The sequence below is a fragment of the Zonotrichia albicollis genome, chromosome 10, assembly GCF_047830755.1.
Source record: "Zonotrichia albicollis isolate bZonAlb1 chromosome 10, bZonAlb1.hap1, whole genome shotgun sequence".
In the NCBI taxonomy this organism is placed as follows: domain Eukaryota; kingdom Metazoa; phylum Chordata; class Aves; order Passeriformes; family Passerellidae; genus Zonotrichia; species Zonotrichia albicollis.
Window position 1 is genome coordinate 11,111,649 of NC_133828.1, and position 20,286 is coordinate 11,131,934.

At 52.4% G+C, this 20,286-nt stretch overlaps 2 protein-coding genes across 5 annotated transcripts in view; both read left to right on the top strand.

Annotated features, from left to right (window-relative positions):
- Positions 1 to 17,044, top strand: part of MLPH (melanophilin) — a 28,949-nt gene extending 11,905 nt beyond the window's left edge. The window contains exons 8-17 of one of the 3 annotated variants that reach the window (XM_005486869.4): positions 982 to 1,133; positions 4,768 to 4,851; positions 6,813 to 7,004; positions 10,430 to 10,606; positions 12,455 to 12,610; positions 12,718 to 12,813; positions 12,982 to 13,047; positions 13,174 to 13,231; positions 14,949 to 15,046; positions 15,349 to 17,044. In XM_005486869.4, the coding sequence (XP_005486926.3) occupies positions 982 to 1,133; positions 4,768 to 4,851; positions 6,813 to 7,004; positions 10,430 to 10,606; positions 12,455 to 12,610; positions 12,718 to 12,813; positions 12,982 to 13,047; positions 13,174 to 13,231; positions 14,949 to 15,046; positions 15,349 to 15,375 (1,106 nt within the window). In that variant the 3' untranslated portion in view covers positions 15,376 to 17,044. The remainder of the gene's footprint in view (positions 1 to 981; positions 1,134 to 4,767; positions 4,852 to 6,812; positions 7,005 to 10,429; positions 10,607 to 12,454; positions 12,611 to 12,717; positions 12,814 to 12,981; positions 13,048 to 13,173; positions 13,232 to 14,948; positions 15,047 to 15,348) is intronic. The other 2 variants (XM_005486870.4, XM_014266997.3) reach the window with 2 other exon arrangements.
- Positions 17,045 to 18,485: 1,441 nt separating this feature from the next.
- On the top strand, positions 18,486 to 20,021 carry PRLH (prolactin releasing hormone). 2 transcript variants are annotated; one of them, XM_074548937.1, is made up of 3 exons: positions 18,486 to 18,725; positions 19,489 to 19,661; positions 19,850 to 20,021. In XM_074548937.1, exons 2-3 carry the CDS (start codon positions 19,550 to 19,552, stop codon positions 19,987 to 19,989), a joined length of 252 nt encoding a protein of 83 aa, XP_074405038.1. In that variant the 5' UTR covers positions 18,486 to 18,725; positions 19,489 to 19,549; the 3' UTR covers positions 19,990 to 20,021. The 2 variants fall into 2 exon arrangements, with proteins under 2 accessions (XP_074405038.1, XP_074405037.1); XM_074548936.1 differs by having other exon boundaries at positions 18,516 to 18,725; positions 19,489 to 19,676.
- The last annotated feature ends 265 nt before the right edge of the window (positions 20,022 to 20,286 follow it).

The following is a 20,286-nucleotide window of genomic DNA, read 5'->3' on the forward strand; positions in this document are numbered from 1 at the left end:
TTCCAAGTCCTGCTGGGGCATCACAGGAACAAGATCCCCATGCATGTTAATTCCATTTTCTCTCATTGTTTTTGCCTCATTTGAAATTCTCCTTTACACACGAGGCTTTCCACTTTTTTTAAATGCTCCATCCTAGGCTGGTACCTCTCTAGGCCAAGTCTAAACATCTTTCAGCACCTGGGCAGTGCACACAGGGCAAGAGCCAAACCTGGGCTCCCACAAAACTGAGAAGGCAGTGGTGGTTTTTGGTGAGCCTGTTCAGGGCATGATAGCAAGGATGGTGCTCCTCATGCCTTGTGTGGGACCCTGCTGTGCTCAGTGCTGTGTGGGCACAGAGTGCAGAGCTGCAGCCTGGCCCATCCTTAAACTTGGACCTTAAACTTGGTCTGGCTTGCAGAAGCCCCTCCTGCCAAAGGGTAGGAAGTCTGATCTGGGGAAATGCCTCATTATTTATTTGTTTTAAGGATGGGGCCAATGCCCAGAGAGAAACTCAGGGGCGTTTATGCCTTATGAAGGCTGACCTAGAACAGAGGCCAGACAGAGTTAAAGAATAAGGCAAGGATTTATTAAAAGGCCTCAATGGATCCACCTTGGGCAGCACAAGAGCCCAGTCAGGGCTGCACCCAAGATGAACCAAAATGGTCACAAAATGATCACGAGGTCTCTCACTTTTATAAGTTTTGGTCCATTTGCATATTGGAGTTAGTTGTCCAATATGCAAATAAAGGTTATGAGGTCTCATCCTCCTTGTTTTTCTCTCTTCATTCCACATTGTTTGTGCTCTTGGGCCTGAGATTTGGATCATTTATCCTTGGTCCCCAGCTATAGAAGGAATTGTTTTGTCTCCCTGCTCTGTGAAGACACCTCACCATGCCCTAATATGAAGCTCAGAACTGCACACTAAAGCAGCACAGAATTTGAAAATTATAAAATCCAAACCTGAGCACCCCTGTGAGTGCCCTGTCGCTCTCTCTCCCTGAGGCCTGCCCTGGAACGAACCGCCCCGGGCGCGGTACTTGGCCGACATGGACACGTCTGACGAGGAGCTGAGGGGAGCCCAGCTGCCAGCCCAGCCCAGCAAGCGCAGGAACAGAGCCTCCTCCCAGGAGAACATCAGCCACTCCTCCAACCAGGTACCAGCAGCCTCTGCTGACACCCCTGGCCACGTCCCTCTCGTTGCCTCTGAGGTGCAGGGTGGTTCAGGGGAGAAGAGGAGCAGCAGTGGCCAGCTGGGGTTTGCTTTTCCAGTCGCAGCACAAAGAAAAGCAGCTCTGGTTGGTGCTTCCATGGCATGTGCTGCCACCACAATAACAATCCTGCCCTTGCTGCTGCTCATTTCCCAGCTTGTCCTTATTAATCTGAGTTACTTGTGGGTTCTTGTGCCTCCAGAAAGGCTTGCTTAAATGGGATGTGCCAGTGCTTAATAAGCAGATGGAGGTCTGGAGATGGATGCTTAATAAGCACCAAGATCCTTCTCTTCCTCTGCAGTGTGTTCCTGCCTGGTAGGAGTGGGTCAGGGTGACCTGTCACATACCTCTCCTGAGTGATGGAAATGGGGGGAACAGCCTAGAGAAAGGTGTCAGACAGGATCTAAGCTTGTGTTTTAATTCCCAAGCAAGGACCTGCTGTTCCTGGTGCTCCCTTTGCCAGTGGTGGGCAGTGAGGATGGTAAAGTTGATCCGGTTCCTCAGATCTCATGAGCAGCAAAATGCAGAGTGGTGTTTGGCTGCAGATGCAGGGGCAGAATCATTTTACAGTCTCACAGCTGGTAATTTGGCATGTCCTGGAGCCCTCTTTGGGCAATCAGTGAGATCTGTGACCACAGCCATCCCTCAGTGTGACGGTGTTCACAGGGGTCTTGGGATGAGGGAAGAGTTGAGGATCTGACTCCATGCTTCAGAAGGCTTGATTTATTATTTCATGGTATATATTATATTAAAACTATACTAAAAGAATAGAAGAAAGGACTTCATCAGAAGGCAGCTAAGAATAGCAGAAGGAATGATAACAAAGGTTTGTGGCTGGGACAGTGAGTCTGAGCCAGCTCACTGTGATTGGCCATTAATTAGAAACAACCACATGAGACCAATCACAGACCCACCTGTTGCATTCCACAGCAGCAGATAACCATCGTTTACATTTTGTTTCTGAGGCCTCTCAGCTTCTCAGGAGGGAAAATCCTAAGGGAAAGATTTTTCATAAAATGTGTCTGTGACGCCTCAGCACCACACTTCACGTGCCTGGGTAGGCAAAGCTGCTCTTTGCCATTTACTCCTGTGGGCACATGTTTTAATTAACAAATACCATTCCTTCCTCAGCCAGCAGTAAATGGGAGAGCCCTGGACTGGGTGTCCTTAATGAGGCCATGCTATGCTAGGCATGAAATGTGCACCGTGCTTTACAGTGGGCAAATGGGCCCAAATTCCTACCAACGCCTCCCACAACTTCCTCCAGGAGCTGGGAAAGCTCCCACATCCCACATCGGGCAGTGTGGTTTGTTCCCTCACACCTGGTTGTGTGGAGCCCTGTCACCCTAATGGTTACAAGGCGTCTTCTCAGTCCCACTTTACCCCCATTTGCTCTTGTGGCAGCATTGCTAATTAGCTGAAATGGCTCCCCATCCTCGCTGCCCTTTGTGCTGCTGATGTGTTTACAGCCAGCAACCATCCTACCACCCAGCTCTAGCTAAATCAGGGGTTCTTCCATGTTCCTGTGACTCCAGGAGCTGAAGGTCCAAGAGCAAAACTTTAAAAAAAGAAGAACTCTATTTTAAAAAGCACTTATGAGGCACAAAAAGAAGCCCTGAGTTGGTAACTGTGTGGGTCTTTGCCTCCACGTTTTTAAAAGTCAGGTAGCAACAGGACCAAGCCTCAAGGAATAGCTCCAATATACCAAGTTTCTCTCCAGAAGCCATCCTGCTGTACCACAAGGGAGCTCAGTGATTCTGGATTCCCAAAGTCTTGATGCAGTCTGGCTCCTCTTCTTTACAAAAAGTTTCTGTTACAGTAACCTGTCCTCCCTTCTCAGCAGCAAGGGGTAGTTTCCCCTACCTGGTGTTGTGGGCTGCGCTTTAAGCTTATTTTCCCTTGAATGTTTTAGTGCAGAGCCCACTTTGCCAGCCTTTGTCACACTGGGAAAATTGCAGGAGAAGTGCCCAAATGGGGTGCATCAAAGCCAGCCTTGACTGGGAAGGAGAATGAAGCTTTTTTCCAGCTGGTAGATACCCATCAATATCAACAGCAGCCCGTGCTTCAGGCTCTGATCTCTCTTCCTGATGGAGATGGGGCAGTGGTGACTCTTGGTTTGTCACCATCACCAGAGGCTTCTCATTGCCCCTGGGAGCCCTGCAGGACTCAGGCCTCAAACAGGACTGAAAAACCTCTCAGCAATGGGGCTGAAGTGCTTCCTGCCTGGGGGTTTAATGCTGCCTGGAGGTGCTTCCACTTCGGGCTGGTGATGACAGCTCTGCTCTCCACAGGGCCAGGTTTTTACATTCATCTTCCCTTAAGCAGATGCAATCATGCCTGGCTGTTGTGAGGGTCTAATTAATCAAAGGCTGGCGAGCACAAAAACTGAGTGAGAGGATGGAAATTGTTACAAAAACAAAGCCCACCCTTCACATCTCTTTGTTACCACCTCTGCTTGCTGCTTTTGCTGCTTGCTCCCCTTTGAATGGGCAGAAGCCACTCAGAACAGCAGTGATGCACTGGTAGTCTCATGAAACAGGCAATATTTATCATCATTTATGTTTTATTTGTCTGGATCAAAGGAAAGAGATTTAGTTTTTTAAAGGAAAACAAACCTTCCATTTCTAAAGGGAAATAAAAAAAGCTTCCTTTAATGTTTACAGTGATCATAGAGACATTTTAGTTTAAATGGATCTGAAAAATATCTCATTCCAGCCCTCTCCCATGGGCAGGGACACTTTCCACTGTCCCAGGGTGCTCCAAGCCCTGTCCAGCCTGGCCTTGGGCACTTCCAGGGATTCAGGAGCAGCCACAGCTGCTCTGGGCACCCTGTGCCAGGGCCTGCCCACCTTACAGGGAACAAATCCCTCCTAATGTCTAATCCAAATCCACCCTCACCACAAAGGTTTGTCTTGGTTCTTGAGCACAGGAAGTAACTTCTCTTTGATTTCCAGGGTTCTGTCTGTCTGTAATTTCTCTGCCCTTCTCCCCATGCCCCCTTTTTAGTCAGAAGACTGAGGGAGAAGAGAGGGGCGAGCATCTGCATCAGAGAAGTCAGAAAATTTCAAAGTGGTGGGGAAAACTTTCAGGTTTTTCTACTCTGATTTTTTTTTTTGTGGATTCCTCTCCACCACTGTGTTGGCAGGCATGTGATGGGGTGGTTACAGCTTGAAAAACATGTTAGTAGGAAGTGAAAATGTATGTTGACTTCAATTTGGGGCAGCATGGGAACAATGGTGAGATGGGTGGCTTCATTACAGGCTGGTGCTTTTATTGGTGGTGGGGTTTTCCATTCACTGCATCACAGCTCCAGGTGCTTTGGTGGGAACTGCCTTGTGCTGGGGGCTTGGGATTGCTCGGAGTTTTCCAGATTTGAGGTTGCTCTGCACCTCCTGGGACTTCCTGCCATTTTTAAGCCATTCCTTAAAAAGATTTTATTTTTTAATGTCTTTCAACTCTTCTCACGGTGGCAGTGTGCTGCTGCTTGCTTTCCCCTGCTGGTTTCCTCACTGTGGTGGCTGGTCTGTTCTGTTCTCTCCTCCTTTTCCCTCTCCCTGTCTCTCTCTCCCCTTTCCTGTAGATCCATGAGCTCAACACTCGCATGTCTGCAATCGAGCGCGTGCTGAACCGCTTGGAGGAAAAAATCCTGGCGCGCCCTGACGAGGTAACCAGGCAGGAATCCTGCAGGGATGGACCCTGGGCTCTGCTGCTCCCCTCCCCTGCCCGCTGCAGAGGCAGCCAGCGCTGCAGGGAGACACAAAATCATGGAAATATTTAGGCTGGAAGGGAGCTCCGAGATCAACCCTGCCGCTGCCAAGGCCTTCACTGAACCCTGTCCCCAAGTGCCACAACCACCTGGGCTGTTTGAGTTCACTCCTGTTTTGGCTTTGGAGGCTGTTCTCCACTTCCAGGTGGTGGAGTGCCTTAGGAAACATTGCATGGTAGGGCAGAAGCTGCAGGAAATTGAACCCATTTAGACCCGGTACCTTCCTTGCCACCTCTGCACAAGGGAAATTTGGTTTCAGGCTGATGCTTCATGAAGTGCAAATTTCAGGAGTTTTGTTAGGTGGTGTCTGTGTCTCCAGAGCTGTGACAGCTCATTTGAACTCATGGGACACTCAAGTGTGCCTATGAGGAGGGCACCAGGTTATTGTGACTGTGAGAGCTGAGTCAAGGAGCATTTCTGCCTCTCTTCTGAGCTGCCCTGACCTTACCATGCCATCAAACTTGGAAGAAAGCAGCTAAATTAAGTTAAAGCTGAGCAAGAGTGCAGAATCTGTGAATACTTAGACCGCTTAACATTGATTTTTGGGCTTCTAATTTTAGACTATGCACTCTTTTCCTTCGTGTGAACCCATCACCACTCTGGCAGCTGATGGCTCAGTAGAATGGATGGTGATAATTACAGGCAAAGCCCCCAGGCATGGATGGAACAATGCAATTTTTCCTTTTTTTTTCTAAAATTCACAGAAGGGGGTGGCCACAATTTTAATCATTCATGGTTTCCATCAGTAATCCTGGCCAAGGGAGTAAGAGGTTCTCACAGTGTCAGGTTCCCACACTTTATTCCCATATCCAGGGCAAATCAGGGCACAGGCAGTGAGTCCAAACAGCTGTGGGACAGGCTGAGGTTAATTACAAAGCAAAGTTTTCTAGCAGAAAGGATAGCAGAGCCCTGAAATAGGTTGCCTGGGAAAAAAATATTGCCTGCTGCAGATGCTGCTGTTGGAGGCTGTTAAAAAACAGCTCAGACAAAACCCCACCACGTATGACACAGGTAATTGTATTCCCATCTTAATTCAGGGTTGAGCAAGTTCAGGAACTTCTGGAGATCTCTTCCAGTGCCTGGGAGTTTAACAGGATTCCTCTCCAGCTGCCATGAATTGCACCTAACAATGGGGGTGGGTGGCAATTTGCCACCTATCCTATACAGAAATTTGCTGTGTGGGTTCTCATCCCAAATGAGATCACCTAGAGGTTCCAGAAGTTACCTCAGGGAGTGGCCATTCCCATGACTGCTTGACCTTGTTTCTGGGTTCCTGTGATCTGTGACCAGCCATGCCATGGCTCCTAATGAAAATGTGGTGATTTTTGGCCCCAAATCCCTCATCCCCACCTTTTCAAGGCAATTTTCCATGGAGAAAACCTCGCAGGTTCTGTGTGTGGGGAAAATGGGAGTGGAGGTTCTTCAGGTGAGGGGTTTGTGTTCCTCAGGGAGGAGCTGCAGCACAGCTCTCTGGGCTCTGCTGTGCCCTGGGGTGGTTTGGAAGCCCCTCTGGCCCTCAGAGCCACCAGCCATGCCATGGCTCCTAATGAAAATGTGGTGATTTTTGGCCCCAAATCCCTCATCCCCACCTTTTCAAGGCAATTTTCCATGGAGAAAACCTCGCAGGTTCTGTGTATGAGTAAAATGGGAGTGGAGGTTCTTCAGGTCAGGGGTTTGTGTTCCTCAGGGAGGAGCTGGGGCAGAGCTCTCTGGGCTCTGCTGTGCCCTGGGGTGGTTTGGAAGCCCCTCTGTGCTCCCACTCCTCGAGTTCCTCTGCTTGCTGAGCCTGTCTGGGCCCAGGCAGGCCCTGTGCCCACTACAGGAGGTTCTCACACCTTTCCCTTCTCCTGCTCCTCCAGTCTCTGGCCCCAGAGTCCCACACTGACCCTGATGATGAGGAGGAGGAGTTGAAGAGGAAGCTGGAGGAGTTAGCCAGCAACATCAGTGACAAAGAAGTCTCCTCTGACGAGGAGGAGCGTGAGGAGGAGAAGAGGGCAAAGAAACCAGAGATGAGTTCCTCCACCGAGGCCATGACCAGGGATGTTAGAAAGGTAATCTGTGCCCTGTCACCCACATCATTCCAGGCTGCATCCATGGCTCCTGCTGCTCTCAGTGCTTTGTGGTTTTACACCATGAAATTGTGACTCTCCTTCTGTCCCACACCTCCACCAGGGCTGTGGCTGTGTCTGCATTAACAATGCCAAGGGATAGGGAAGTCCTGGGGTGTTAGATCTGGATATTTCTCCTTGTAGGCTCTCCCAGCCTCTGCCAAAAATCAAAAGTAAAGCCTCTGAGAGTTGTTGCAGGCTCCTGCCTGTCATGGAGAGGTGCACAGCCTCCACATCTACCTGAAGGAGTGGTCCCAGCATCTGGAAGTCACTATGGAGAAGAGCTCTGTGGTGGGAGAAGATCTTGGTGATGATTCAGTTCCTGCAGCCTTTGTCAGGCACCTGCTGCAGCCTGAAATGTCTTTTCCACACCTTGTCAGTGCTCCTGAATCCCTAAATCCCTGACCCCACTCTGCTAGATTTCCAGCTCTGTGCTGCCTCCTGTCCCTGCTCTGTGGTGGGTGACCCGTGGGGACAGGGGGACAGATCACAGCAGTGTGTCCCCAGTTGTGCAGAGGTTCCAAAATAATCCATTAGGGATGAACACATAGTAATTTATGCATCTAAATGCAAATAAATGCACCTGCATGAAGATATTTCAAATCCTCTCAATCCCCAAGAAATTGTTAAATGAGGATTAAATGGATAAGCTTCTGTTCCTGCCTGCCAGGAAAAGGTGGAGCTTGTGCTGACATGGCTTTATAGTTAATGCAGTTCACTTTTGGCAAGCAGATCTTGATTGTTACTTGATTTTGCCTTTTTTTACTGAAGGAGGTGAGTTGTTTGGTCTGCAGCAATAGCAATATTAATATACTTATTAATATTAATTAATATTAATTAATTAATTAAAGCACAGATGGAGAGGTCAGCAGGTTTGCTCATCCTCTCCCTCCTGCCTTGGCTGTGGAAAGGGGATGTGTGAATTTGCTCTAAAATGGTGGTAAAGGAAGGGAACAGGCACCATGCTGCCCCTCTCCTCTCCTGCAAAGCTTGGATTCTGTGGTGACTTTCATGGTGCTATGAAGCCTCCCTTTAGTGTGCATTTGTTCCTCACCACACAAAACCTGGTGGGGTTTGGGCACCACTGGCTGTGCTCTCACTGAGCAGCAGAGCTTCCTCACCCCCAGCATCCTTTACTGCCTCCTTTTTCCTCATCCTCACCCACAGCATCCTTTACTGCCTCCTTTCTCCTCATCCTCACCCACAGCATCCCTTACTGCCTCCTTTTTCCTCATCCTCACCCCCAGCATCCTTTACTGCCTCCTTTCTCCTCATCCTCACCCACAGCATCCTTTACTGCCTCCTTTTTCCTGATCCTCACCCACAGCATCCTTTACTACCTCCCTTTTCCTGATCCTCACCCACAGCATCCTTTACTGCCTCCTTTTTCCTGATCCTGACCCACAGCATCCTTTACTGCCTCCTTTTTCCTGATCCTCACCCACAGCATCCTTTTCTGCCTCCTTTTTCCTGATCCTGACCCACAGCATCCTTTTCTGCCTCCTTTTTCCTGAGAGCTGCTTTCAGATGCTTGCTGCAGCCAGACTTAACTTCTGCCAGACTGAGCAATCTGCATCATCTTAATAACCATTTCTAATTAAGTGCAGATAAGTGGTAACTCACCAAGCCAAGGTTTCTGTGTTTGAAACCTCTGTTTTTGTGTTTGAAACCCTGAACTGTTGGTTTGGTATCAGTGTAAGATTCTGGTTTCTTCTTATCAAATGAAGCCTGGATCCTCCAGATTTTTTACTTTTATGCCCCCAGGCCCTGCTCTGAAGCAGGGAGGAGTATTGAGGTAGAAATGCCTGCAGTAGCTGGATCAGCCTTGGTTAAATGTTGCCAGCATGGATGATGTTTAGCACCAATTTTCCTTATACTTGCAGCAAATCCAGGTTTGGATTTTGTGTGATTCTGAGGGATTTTTGACAGGAGGTTCCTCCAGCCAAGAGGAAATATTCTGACTGGGGGAGCACTGTGATGGAAGCACAAGAACCTAATGGAAAATGTGGAAAAAACTCTGCTGTACCGTGAAGGCACCATAAAATGATAAAAATATCATCTGCACTGAGTTAGCTGGTTCTCTGCAGGACAGCTTGCCCAGAAATACATGCAGTTGTCAACACAACCAGCACATATGTCACCCCCATCTCCTTGGTTTCTAGGGAATTATCAGCTAGGAGAGACCTGATGAGTTTCTTAGGGCATTTTTACCCGTGTTTAGCACCGCATCAAGCCGAGGGGCAGCACTTAGAGGCAGTTATTGCCATCAGTGCTCCTTGGGGTGGGAAGAGAGGACATAATTAGCCCCGAGTTCTGTCATTGTGGCAATACAATCATTTTATGGGGTCAGGCTGGTTTTGTTCCTTTGCCACCAACTCGAGGAGTTGTTTGCATCCCCGCTCAGGCCCGCTGAGGTGTAAAGCAATATGCTGCAATTAGATCTCAACTGCTGCCTAACCCAGCGGCCCTCAGGTGCTTCCAGGGAGAGAAACATCCCTCCCTAAGCTCTTCTCCAAGTATTGGAGGTGACCTCTTTTGTCTCATCAGAAAGCATGGGCTGAAATCAAAGCTCTGCTGGTGGAGAGTCCTTCATGAGCCCCTCAATCACCACTCCTCCCTCTTCCCACAGCTCCTGGAGCTCTGGTGCCCCTCTCCCCCCTGGCTTGTGCTGTTTTATGCACCACATCAACATAATGTTGTGAAAAATGCCAATCACTTGTTTTCTAAAATTTTAAAAGTTTAATAGTAATGAAATGGTTATAAAAATAGTGATACAATTAGAGTAATAATAATTTGGACGATTTGGATTAGGATAATATGAGACAATAGAAACAAAGAGTTACAGACAGTCCAGGTACCTTTTTCTGGGCAGCACAAGTCCAGAAAAGGACCCACATTAACAGAGGATTAACCCTTAAAAGCAACAGCCTGTTGCATATTCATACCCCTCATACATGATGCATAAATTCCATTTAAACACAGGATTCTGTCTGGTCAGTGTCAACTTCTTCCTCTGAATCCTGAGAGCACCTTTGAAGTGGGAAGAAGTTCATTTCTTCTGATAATGGAGCAATTAATTCTTTTTCTCTAAAAGATTCAGGTGTTCTGATGCTGCTATCTCTCTGCAAGTCCTTTCTTTACAAAGAAAAAAGTATCCTACACAGCATAATTTCTATTTTAACATTTTTTTTTATAACCTAAAACTATATTTAACAACACTACTTAAGAGAATTAATACAGCATCACTTTCTAACACAACACATATCATATTCATTTGAATAGTTGCAAAAAGCCAATCCTAAAATACACATTTTTCACAACATCCATATTTTTTCCCCCCCTCCCTCCCTGTGCTTTGGCTCTGGCAGAGGTCGTCGGCTCAGGCTTTGAGTGAGATCACGGCCAAAGTGCTGAGAGCCATAAACGCCACGGAGGAGGCGGTGTGGGAGTCGGTGCACGGACACAGCCAGGGCTGGGCCCTCCCTGCAGGGCACCTGCCAGCTGGGAGAGAGGTGGCCGGAGTGTACCAGGAGCTGGAGGAAAATGTAAGGCTCCCCAGAGGTTTTGGGCAGAGGAGGGGTGGTGTGGTGGCGTTCGCAGGGGGCCCAAGACCAGGGAAGAGAGAAGGATCTGACTCCATGTTTCAGAAGGCTGATTTATTATTTTATGATATATATTGTGTTAAAACCACACTAAAAGAATAGAAGAAAGGGTTTCATCAGAAGGCTAGCAAGAAATAGAAAAGAATGATAACAAAGGCTTGTGACTGACCGAGACAGTCTGAGCCAGCTGGGCTGTGATTGGCCATTAATTAAAAACAACCACATGAGACCAATCACAGACTCACCTGTTGCATTCCACAGCAGCAGACAGTCACTGTTTACATTTTGTTCCTGAGGCCTCTCAGCTTCTCAGGAGAAAAGAAATCCTAAGGAAAGGATTTTTCATAAAACATGTCTGTGACAGGGTGGGAACGCAAAGGAATCACCCACCCCGGAATTCCTTGTTAGGGGGTAGGTCAGCTCTGAAAGGATGGTCAGCAGAGAGATTAAAAAGTCTGGACTTATGGTACAGCAGCAAAAGAAGGTGCTCTGTCTTGTGGCTTTCCCTTTCTTGGTTCCTGGTCCCCACCCTGCTGTAGCATGGCTTTGCTGGATCTCAGCAGTCCCTGCTCCAGCAAAACTCGTGCCCCATTCCCTCATTCCCTTCAGCTCCTCTCCAGCAGTGTGTGTGTTCCATCAAGGGGTTCATGAAAGCTGCTTTCAGGTGGTTGCTGCATCACCCCTCTCTTCACTAAGGCTGCCTGTACCTGGGGCAGGTGACAAGTCCATAGCCAGAGCCCAATCCCCCTGCAAGGTTTGTATGACCCTGGAGCACTGACAGCTTCTTTAGCCACCATAAACCCATAGGAATTTGTTCCCTGTGGAAATGTTGTGCACCCACAGTGCCCCATACCAAGCTCCAAAGAAACAGCTCAGAGAAGGGCTGGATCTCCATCTGGGTAGTTGGGTTTTGCTGTAGGGAATGCCCTGCAATGGGGAGCAGGGTTTGGGGACACACTCTGTGGCTCATCTCTCAATCCCTGTGGCTCAGGTTGGGTGGTGCATGGCCTTAGAGTTTGCACTGGGAGCCCTGGGAGTGTGGTGCTGTGATTTGGGTGGGTGGGCTCTGCAGCTCAGTGTATGCAGAGGGAGCTTTGCACAATGCCCAGCCCAGGGAAAGCTGAGAGGGCTGGAGGAGCAGAAATTGCCATGGCAGTGCTGAGATCCTGGAATCAGTCAGCAGAACATCTGATCATCTGATGGGAGTGCATAGGGATGTGTTAATGCTTCCTGAGCTGCCTGGCTTGGACCTGTGTCCTTGGAGTAACCTGGGAGGAGACAAGTGGCAGTAAAAGCAGAGGTTTTATTGGGATAGAACCAGAGGTTTTATTGGGATAGATCCTTTTAGCCTTCTTCTCTAGGCAGCAAAGGCTGCCCTGCTCTGACCCTGCTCCCAGCAACACAGACTGAGCAGGTTGGGAGAGTCAGTTTTTCTCCTCCTCACAGGACACAGCAGCCTGAGCTGGTTTGCAGCTGGTACCTGCTTTCCTTCTGAGCACACAGCACAAAGTGCTGGCTGCTGCTTCTCCAGCAGGTCACTGAGATTTGGTCCTTCCTGAGCCTCTCACCACTTCACACTGTTGGTAATTGCTCTCCAAAAGCCCAGGGAAGGGATAAAATGAGAAGGAAAGCCGTGTCAGAGCTGACTGGCACTGTCTGTGCTGCAAAGCAGCAAGGCGGTCAAAAAAGAGTGGCAGGAGCTGCTGCATCCAGGGCTGCAGCCACTGCAGGAGAGGAGAGCTCCAAGAAGGTTAATTCTTCAGTGCAATTTTTCCTTTTGCTGCATTTCAGGTGTACCTGGCTGCTGGAAAGACCTACCAGCTTGAGAAGACCCTGAAGGAGCTTGAGGAGGGGGCTCAGCACAGCGGCACCACTGACTCGGAGCTGTCGGAGCTGGAGGACAAAGTGGCCTCAGCAGCTGCCCAGGTGCAGCAGGCAGAGAGTGAGGTGAGGGCCTGACCCTGGCAGATGCTCTGCCCAGCCAGAGAGGGCAGACAGAGCCACTGATGGCTCCTCCAACCACCACCTGTGTGCCTTTTCTCCTCCTCCTACAGATATCGGATATCGAATCCCGAATCGCGGCCCTGTCCGCCGCAGGGCTGACAGTGAAGTCTGTGGAGAAAGCAAAGAAGGCAAAGTCGAGTGTGCTGGTGAGCATGGAGGGGGGTGGCTGTGATGTACCTGCTCCCCAGGGTGCTGGGAAGGGCTGTGTAGCTCGCTGAGCCATCCCCAGCCCTCCCCGTGCTGCCTGGTGCTCTGAGGTGTCTGCCTCCTCCTCCTGCAGCCCCAGAGACACCTCTGCCTCCCTCTGTCCACAGGCTGCCTGTCTCCATTCTCCTGCTCCTGCCAGCAGCAGCCCTGGGGAGTCTCTGGATGACATTAAAGTGAGTGTGTGTCAGTCACAGGCTGTGGCACAGCCAGGGGGCTGCCATCAGAGAGAGCAGTGGCCTCATGGAGACCCCTGCCCTCCCAGCCCTTGCCCACAGCAGGCTGCTCTCCTTCTCTTGCAGGCAATGCCCGGGCTGCAGAGGTTCAGGAGGAAGTTCAACAGCCCCCTGGAAATCACCAGTAAGGAGCAGGGCCCTGCCCCTGGGAGATGGGGACTCTGGGGCTGGGCTGGGCTTTGGGGGTGCTGCTCCCTCTTTCTCCTCCTCTGCATCCTCCCTGTGCTGTGTGCCTGCAGTGGAGTCCCCTTCCCTGTGCTCATGGGCAGTGAGGGCAGAGCAGAGGTCAGGCTGAGGTGGCTGAGTGCTCCAAGAACCAGGAATTGTCTGCAGCCACCCCATGGTCCAGGGAGACACCACAGTGCCTTCATCCCCTGGGCTGCTGGGTCTCAAAGCCTCTCCTCAGCCCATCCCCTCTTCTGACAGCAATTCCTCCCTTGCTTGGCCACCTTGGGGAAGGAATCCTTCCCTGGATGGTGTGCCCCACCCCTGGCAGTGCTCCAGGCCAGGCTGGATGGGGCTTGGAGCAACCTGGGACAGTGGAAGGTGTCCCTGCCCATGGCAGGGGGTGGAACAAGAGGGGATTTCAAGTTCCTCTCAACCCAAACCATTCCATGACTCTGTGAATCTTGGCCCTGCTGCCCACCTGACTCAGCCTGGGGCCAAGAATCCCTCCAGGGCCCAGCTCTGGACAAAGAGCAGCTTGGGAGAGCTTCAGAGTGGATGGTGACCTGAAACTTGGCCCAGCTGCTGGTGTGGTGGGGGGACAGTCACTGGAAATGCTTCATTCTGATCAACATCAGCGAGACCCATTAGGAAATTACTTTTCTATTTCTCTCTTATCTCTCCTCACAAGCTTAAAGGCAGAAAGAGTGGCTCTCCTTCCAGATACCGGGAGATGACGGGAGTGAAGGGGGGAAGGATCATTTATTGCAGAGGCAGAGCAGCATTTCCCCCATTCACACAGACAATTAACAGTGCTGTTCCCAGTGCTGGCTGGTGGAAAGGTCCCTTGTCCTCATCCTCCTCAGGAATCGTCTGCTCTCCTTCCTGCAAAGGGCAGGCAGGTAAAGGTGCAGCTGGTGGAAGAGGAGATGAATGAACAGGCCAAGAGAGTCTCAAGAGATGAAGAGGAGAGGAGATGAATGAACAGGGCAAGAGAGTCTCAAGGCTGGGGCAGGGAGAGCTGAGAGCCTTTCCCAGGCTGGGGTTTTGTTGCACCACCAGAGCAGAGTGTGGGAAGGCTGGCCCAGCTCACACAGAGCTCTGGAGTGTGATGGTGCTCACAGGGGTCCGAGGATGAGGGAAGAGATGAGGATCTGACTCCATGTTTCGTTATGCTTGATTTATTATTTTATGATATATATTACATTAAAACTATACTAAAAGAATAGAAGAAAAGGTTTCATCAGAAGGCTAGCTAAGAATAGAATAGCAAAGAATGATAATAAAGGTTTGTGGCTTGGACTCTGAATCCAAGCCAGCTGGGCTGTGATTGGCCATTACTGACAAACATCTAACATAGACTAATCACAGATCCACCTGTTGCATTCCACAGCAGCAGATAAACAATGCTTACATTTTGTTCTTGAAGCTTCTCAGGAGAAAAAATCCTGAAGAAAGGATTTTTCATACAAGATGTCTGCAACACTAGAGAGCTGAGCAGCAGCAGCTCTGTCTCCTCCTTACCAAAGCGCTCCCATCCCAGAGAGAGGAGTGCTGGGATGAACCCAAACCCGCAGCCAGAGGGGGATTGGTGAATCCCAAGTGACTTGGTGGTGGCTGAAAGCTCTGGTGGGGTGGGTGAGGAGCTGCTGGCCACCTCTCCCCTGTCCCTGCAGGTTTTGACGACTCCTTTGACCGCAACTCCGCGTACCGCGGCTCACTGACGCAGCGGAACCCCAACGGCAAGAACAGGAGGGTGGAGCGGCTCTTCGCGGTACGGACCAGCCCAGGGCAGGGCTGCTGGCCTGGATTCCCCTGGCAATGTCCTCCCCAAGGTTCTCCTGGAGCTGATGGAGCCCTCAGCTCCCTCCCTGCTGCCTGATGAGGGCAGGAACGCCCGGGCACCATCCCTGAGCTCAGGGGTGTCACAGCCCCAGAGAGGATGAATATCAATGAATTCCCTGCATGGTCCATGGGGTGGGATGGGGACTCCTCACTCCTAGAAAGGGACAAGGGGATGCAGGGCTGGCTCAGGGTGGCGTGGACACTGAGGTTTCTCCTTCTTGTGCCCCACAGAAGCCTGTGATGACCCACCTGTCCTGAGGAGAGGGCACCTCCCTGCTGCTGCGTTTCAGTGAGGATACGAGACCTCAGCAAAGCCAAGCCTCTCACAGCCTTCCCTGCAACTCTTCCTCCTCCTTCTCCTGAGCCCCTCTCTCCCTGAAACCCTGGACAGAAAGGAAGCCAGAGGCCATGGGAGGAGGAGCAGAGCACTGGGGTGCAGACACGTGGCCAAGGGTTCTTGTGGGAGGATGCTGAAATGGGACCTTGGGTTGGGGCAGCTCTTTGGTGCTGGGGCAGCCAAGGGGACCAGAGAGGTGCAGAGCAGGAGTGACCTCCTTGGGGGCAGCTGGGTGTCAGTGTGACATTCGGGACAGGGACAGGGCAGGGACACAGCCCTCCCTTGGCAGAAGCTGTCAGTGCTTGTCCCTGCTCTCTCCAGGCTGCTGAGAACAGGGACAGGAGCTGATAGTGAGCATGGAATGCCCTTGAGGTACCCCAGGTAGAAGAGGGATTCAGGTACCCCAGGTAGCAGAGGGATCCAGGCATCCCAGTGCTGGGATTCGCACACTGATGCTGATCCCATTCCCTGCCATGTCCTTTGTTTCCCTGCCCTGAGCAGCAAAGCAGGATGAGAGCAGTGCTGGTCCCCTCCCAGTGAGCTTTTTGCTCTTTGCCCCAAGCCATGCAAACACCCAGGGATGGCATTGTGGGGCCTCTTGGGGCCACCCCATCCTTGGGCAGGGCTGTGCTGCCCTTTGGGGGCTGCAGCAGCCCTGGGCCCTTGGTGTCAGCCTCCCCCAGCTCCCCCAGGACGTTTGTTTGCCTCCAGTATTCAGCTCTGCACTGATCCCAGTGGATCAGCACCACCCCCATTCCCATGAGCAGAGCAGCAGGATGGGCAGAGGTTGCTTTCCCTTGCAGGTCACTTTGGAAGAGGTTTTTTTGTTCTGTCCCTGTCCTGTACAGCCCCCACTCTCCTCCTTCCCTCCCTCCCCAGTGGGCAAAGTGGGGAGGATCACTCTCAGCTGGAGCAGGGACGTCAGACCAATGCTGAGCTTCCCCTCCATGGCCACCCAGGCTGGATCATTTTAGGCAATTCCTGAGCATCTGAGCTAAAACCACTTTAATTAGGAGCAGTAGGGTGAGTTCTTATGCAAGTAACACATTTGTTTGGCTTTGCTAACAGTAGAGGCTGCTAACTGCCTAGGAATTGCTCCTGTGGTCATCCCAGAGAGTATTGCAAGTCCACAGTCTGAGCTCCCCAGCTGGAAACAAATCCAGTTTCTTAATTTAAAATGAAATCCTTGTGGCCTGAAGCTCAACAGGGTAAGTGCAAACCCTCTGCTGTGGCAGAAGCTCCCAGGCACTGCAGCTTCACTGCATCCAGCCTGGGCTCTGCTGGGATGGCAGCTCCTGGGCTGGGAAAAAGGAGCTCCACCAAAGGGTTTGCACCCACCCTTGTGGCCTCAGGGCTCAGCCCTCACCCCAGCCCATCTTCTGCTTGTCTGGTTCCAGCCCTGGCTCCAGTCCTTCTACACCTGACCCTGTGCAGGGATCCCCACAGGGAACCTCAGCAGTGCCCACCAAGGCAGCGCTCAGTAGCCACTCACCTTGTTCTTTGCTGGTTTCCTGACCCGTTTGCCTGTGTAGAGATGATAATAAACGTTCACTAAATCATGCAATAAAGCCAATTCTGTGTTCAGAACCACCCACCCATCTCCCAGTGTCTGTTTTTTCAGCCCACTCCAGCGAAGGCTCCCTTCCCTTCCCTTGGAACCCCAGAATGGCTGGGCTTGGAAGGGACCTCAAAACCCATCTCACACCCCCTGCCAAGGCCAGGGGTGCCTTCCAGGTTGTTCCAAGCTCTGTCCAGCCTGGCCTTGGACAATTCCAGGGATCCAGGGGCAGTCACAATTTTCTGAGGGCCTCCCCACCCTCATAGGGAAGAATTCCTTCCCTATATCCCATCCATCCCTGCCCTCTAGCAGTGGGAGCCATTCCCTGTGTCCTGTCCCTCCATCCCTTATACCAAATCCCTCTCCAGCTCTCCTGAAGCCCCTTTTAGGCACAGGAAAAGGGCTCTAAGGTCTCCCCAGAGCTTTCTCTCCTCCAGGTGAGCACCCCCAGCTCTCCCAGCCCTCAGAGTATCTCCATGGCCTCTTCTGGAGTTGCTCCAGCAGCTCCAACAATTTCTTTACCCATCCTGTTGCACTCTTTGCTTCAAGGCTGGCCAGGTGGAGCAGGCAGGAGCTGAACCAGCAGCACTGAAGCCAAGGGTGGGCCTGAAAATGTGCACTGGGTGGGCAAAGGGGACACCCAGGCTGGTGCTGAGGAGGAGCTGGCTTTCAAATAAAGGCTCCAACTTGCATGGAAACCCTGAGCAGCTGAAGCCACAAGAACCACAAGCCCACAGCATGAAGGGGCTGCTTTAAACTAGTATTAAAGCTTTAAACATGTATTAAATATCAGCAGCCCTGGGGTGGAGAGAGGCCTGCAGAGCCCAGGGTGGGGATTGCCCTGGCTGGAGCCCAGGCTGGGGCAGGTTCCACTCTCTGCAGCCCTGTCCCTGCTCTGCTGCACATCCGTGGCAGTGCCCTGTGTGCCAGCTGTGCCCAGCACGGACCGTGCTCAGGCAGGGGAGCTGGCACTGCCCCATTTGGAGCTCTGCCCGAGGGCAAAGCCACCCCACAAGGGTGAGATGACAGAGCCCTTTCCCTGCTGGTGACAGTGCCTGCACAGTCCTGCCAGCACAGAGATGTCCCTGTTTTGGGATGTCCCATTCTGTCTGCTTGGACAGACCCTCACGCTGGCTCCTCCAGCATCACATCCAGCAGCATAAACATCAGAAATCTTTAAAATCCGTTTAAAGTGGGAGTGGGGGGCAGGGAAGGTGGGGATTTGGGGAACAAGCCCGTTCCTGCCAGCGCCTTCCCCTGGTGTCTGTATTTAGTGTTCTACTTTCCCTAAAGAAAAATTTTTGGGGGTATGGAGGGGAAGGGGTGGTGGTACCGGTGTGAATCCCGCGGTGGAATTGCACTGTTCCCTCCAGCGTTCAGGGCAGCAGCATACACCGACCACGGCAGAAGAAAACTTCCCCTTGTCCCGAATAACCCCGCGTGGAGGTAGGGCATTAATTAACAAATCCCCAATGCACCTCCCTGAGCCAGCTCCAGCTAAAACGCTGCTCCCTCCTGACTCACAGACATGCCGGTGCTGATTCGATGAGAGGGGAGAGCGGCGAGGGAGGGGAGATGCCCCGGCTCGGGGTTCGCCTCTGACATCAGCAGCAGCCCGGCCATAAAAGCAGCGAGCGGGGGGACCCCGGCTCAGAGCGCCGGCCCCGGCTCAGAGGCACGGAGCGGACACCTCTGCTCGCCCTCGCCGCCCCGGTAAGTGCGATCGGCAGCGACGCTTTCCTCCTTCCCTCTGCCTGCCGTGATGCTCTCGGTGATTGCCGAGCCTGCTTTGCCTCTCCGTGTGTCTGTCTGCTTTGCCTCTCCGTCTGTCCAGCCGGCTGGCGGGGATGGGGAGGTTCACAAGTTGGTGGTTGCAGCACATCTGAGCTCCACGGAGCGCTGAGAACTTTTCCTTGCAAAAGTGGCTGGAAATGGAGCAGCCCCGCCGTGTCCTGCCTCGCCCGGCTCCTCCTCTTGGCTGCCCTGCCCTGCTCCCTGGTTTGGGCGGCTGCAGAGACCCAGCCCCTCGCCCAGCCCGCCCTGCTCAGCGCCTCGGTGCCCTGAAGGGTGGCACAGGGTGTTTGTCCCCAGGCTGTCACTGCAGCAGCCGCGGGCAGGGCTGGGTGCCAAGGGGGCAGAGGTGGTCTCCATCCATCCATCCATCCATCCATCCGTCCGTCCGTCCGTCCGTCCGTCCATCCATCATCCATGGCTCTGCAGCCACAGCTGGATTTTGGTGCTGGTCCCCATCCCTTGGGCTCTGGGCTCTCACAGCTTTAGTCCCTGAGAAGATCAGGCCTGACTTAAGGCACCAGGCTAGGACCAAATCCTATTTCCATGACCACGAGGTTTGTGCAGCTCATGTTTGGTGGTGATATTTTCCCCAGAGCTCCAGCAAAACCCCTGGATTTGTTCTGCTGCTGTCCCACCAAGCCCTTTGCCGCTGATCCTCAGCCACATCCCTTCTCTCCTGCAGTGACATCGGAGCCTTCAGCAGGGCTCAGGAGCCTCCACAGCCAGGTCACAGCGTGCTGGGGATGAGGCTGGGGATGAAGCTGGGCGCCGCCTGCCTCCTGTGGCTGCTGCTGCTCTGCCTGAGCCTGCCCGCCACGCACGGCCGCGTCCTGGAGCGCTCCGTGGAGATCAGGAGTAAGGAGAACATGAGTAAGGGACCCATCCCACCACCCCCCTGCTCAGCTCCATTTGGGGGGTGAGGAGCTGCTGCCACTGTATACTCCTCATCCCCCTTCCCTGCTGCTCCCATCCCCTTCAATGGTGGGCGCAAGGCCCCTTCCCCACCACCCAGCCCCCTGAGGGTCTCTCGGCTTTCCCCGCAGCCCCGGACATCGATCCCTCGTGGTACACGGGCCGCGGGATCCGGCCCGTGGGGCGCTTCGGGCGGCGGTGGGCGCTGGGCGGGCCCGGGGCTGCTCTGCGGGGCTGCGCTGCTCCTGCCCGGCTGGAGCCGAGCCCCTGAGCCCGGCTGGCAATAAAATCCCTGCTCGCTCAGCCCCGTGTGCCAGCCTCTCTGTTCCTAACCTCACCCCCACATCTGCATGGGCGCCGTGGGTTCCTGCCCGCCCTGGCGGTGTGACAGCTTTTCCCTCTCATGGTTATCCCTGAACATCCCAAGAAACACCCCAAAAATAATCACAGAGGCTCCCCTTTGCCAGGGGTAGTTGCTGAGCGTGCCAGCTCCCAGGGGTGACCCTGACACCTTCATTTCCATGAGTTGGGGACAGAAACAGCCACCCCATTTCTGTGGGGTCAGAAA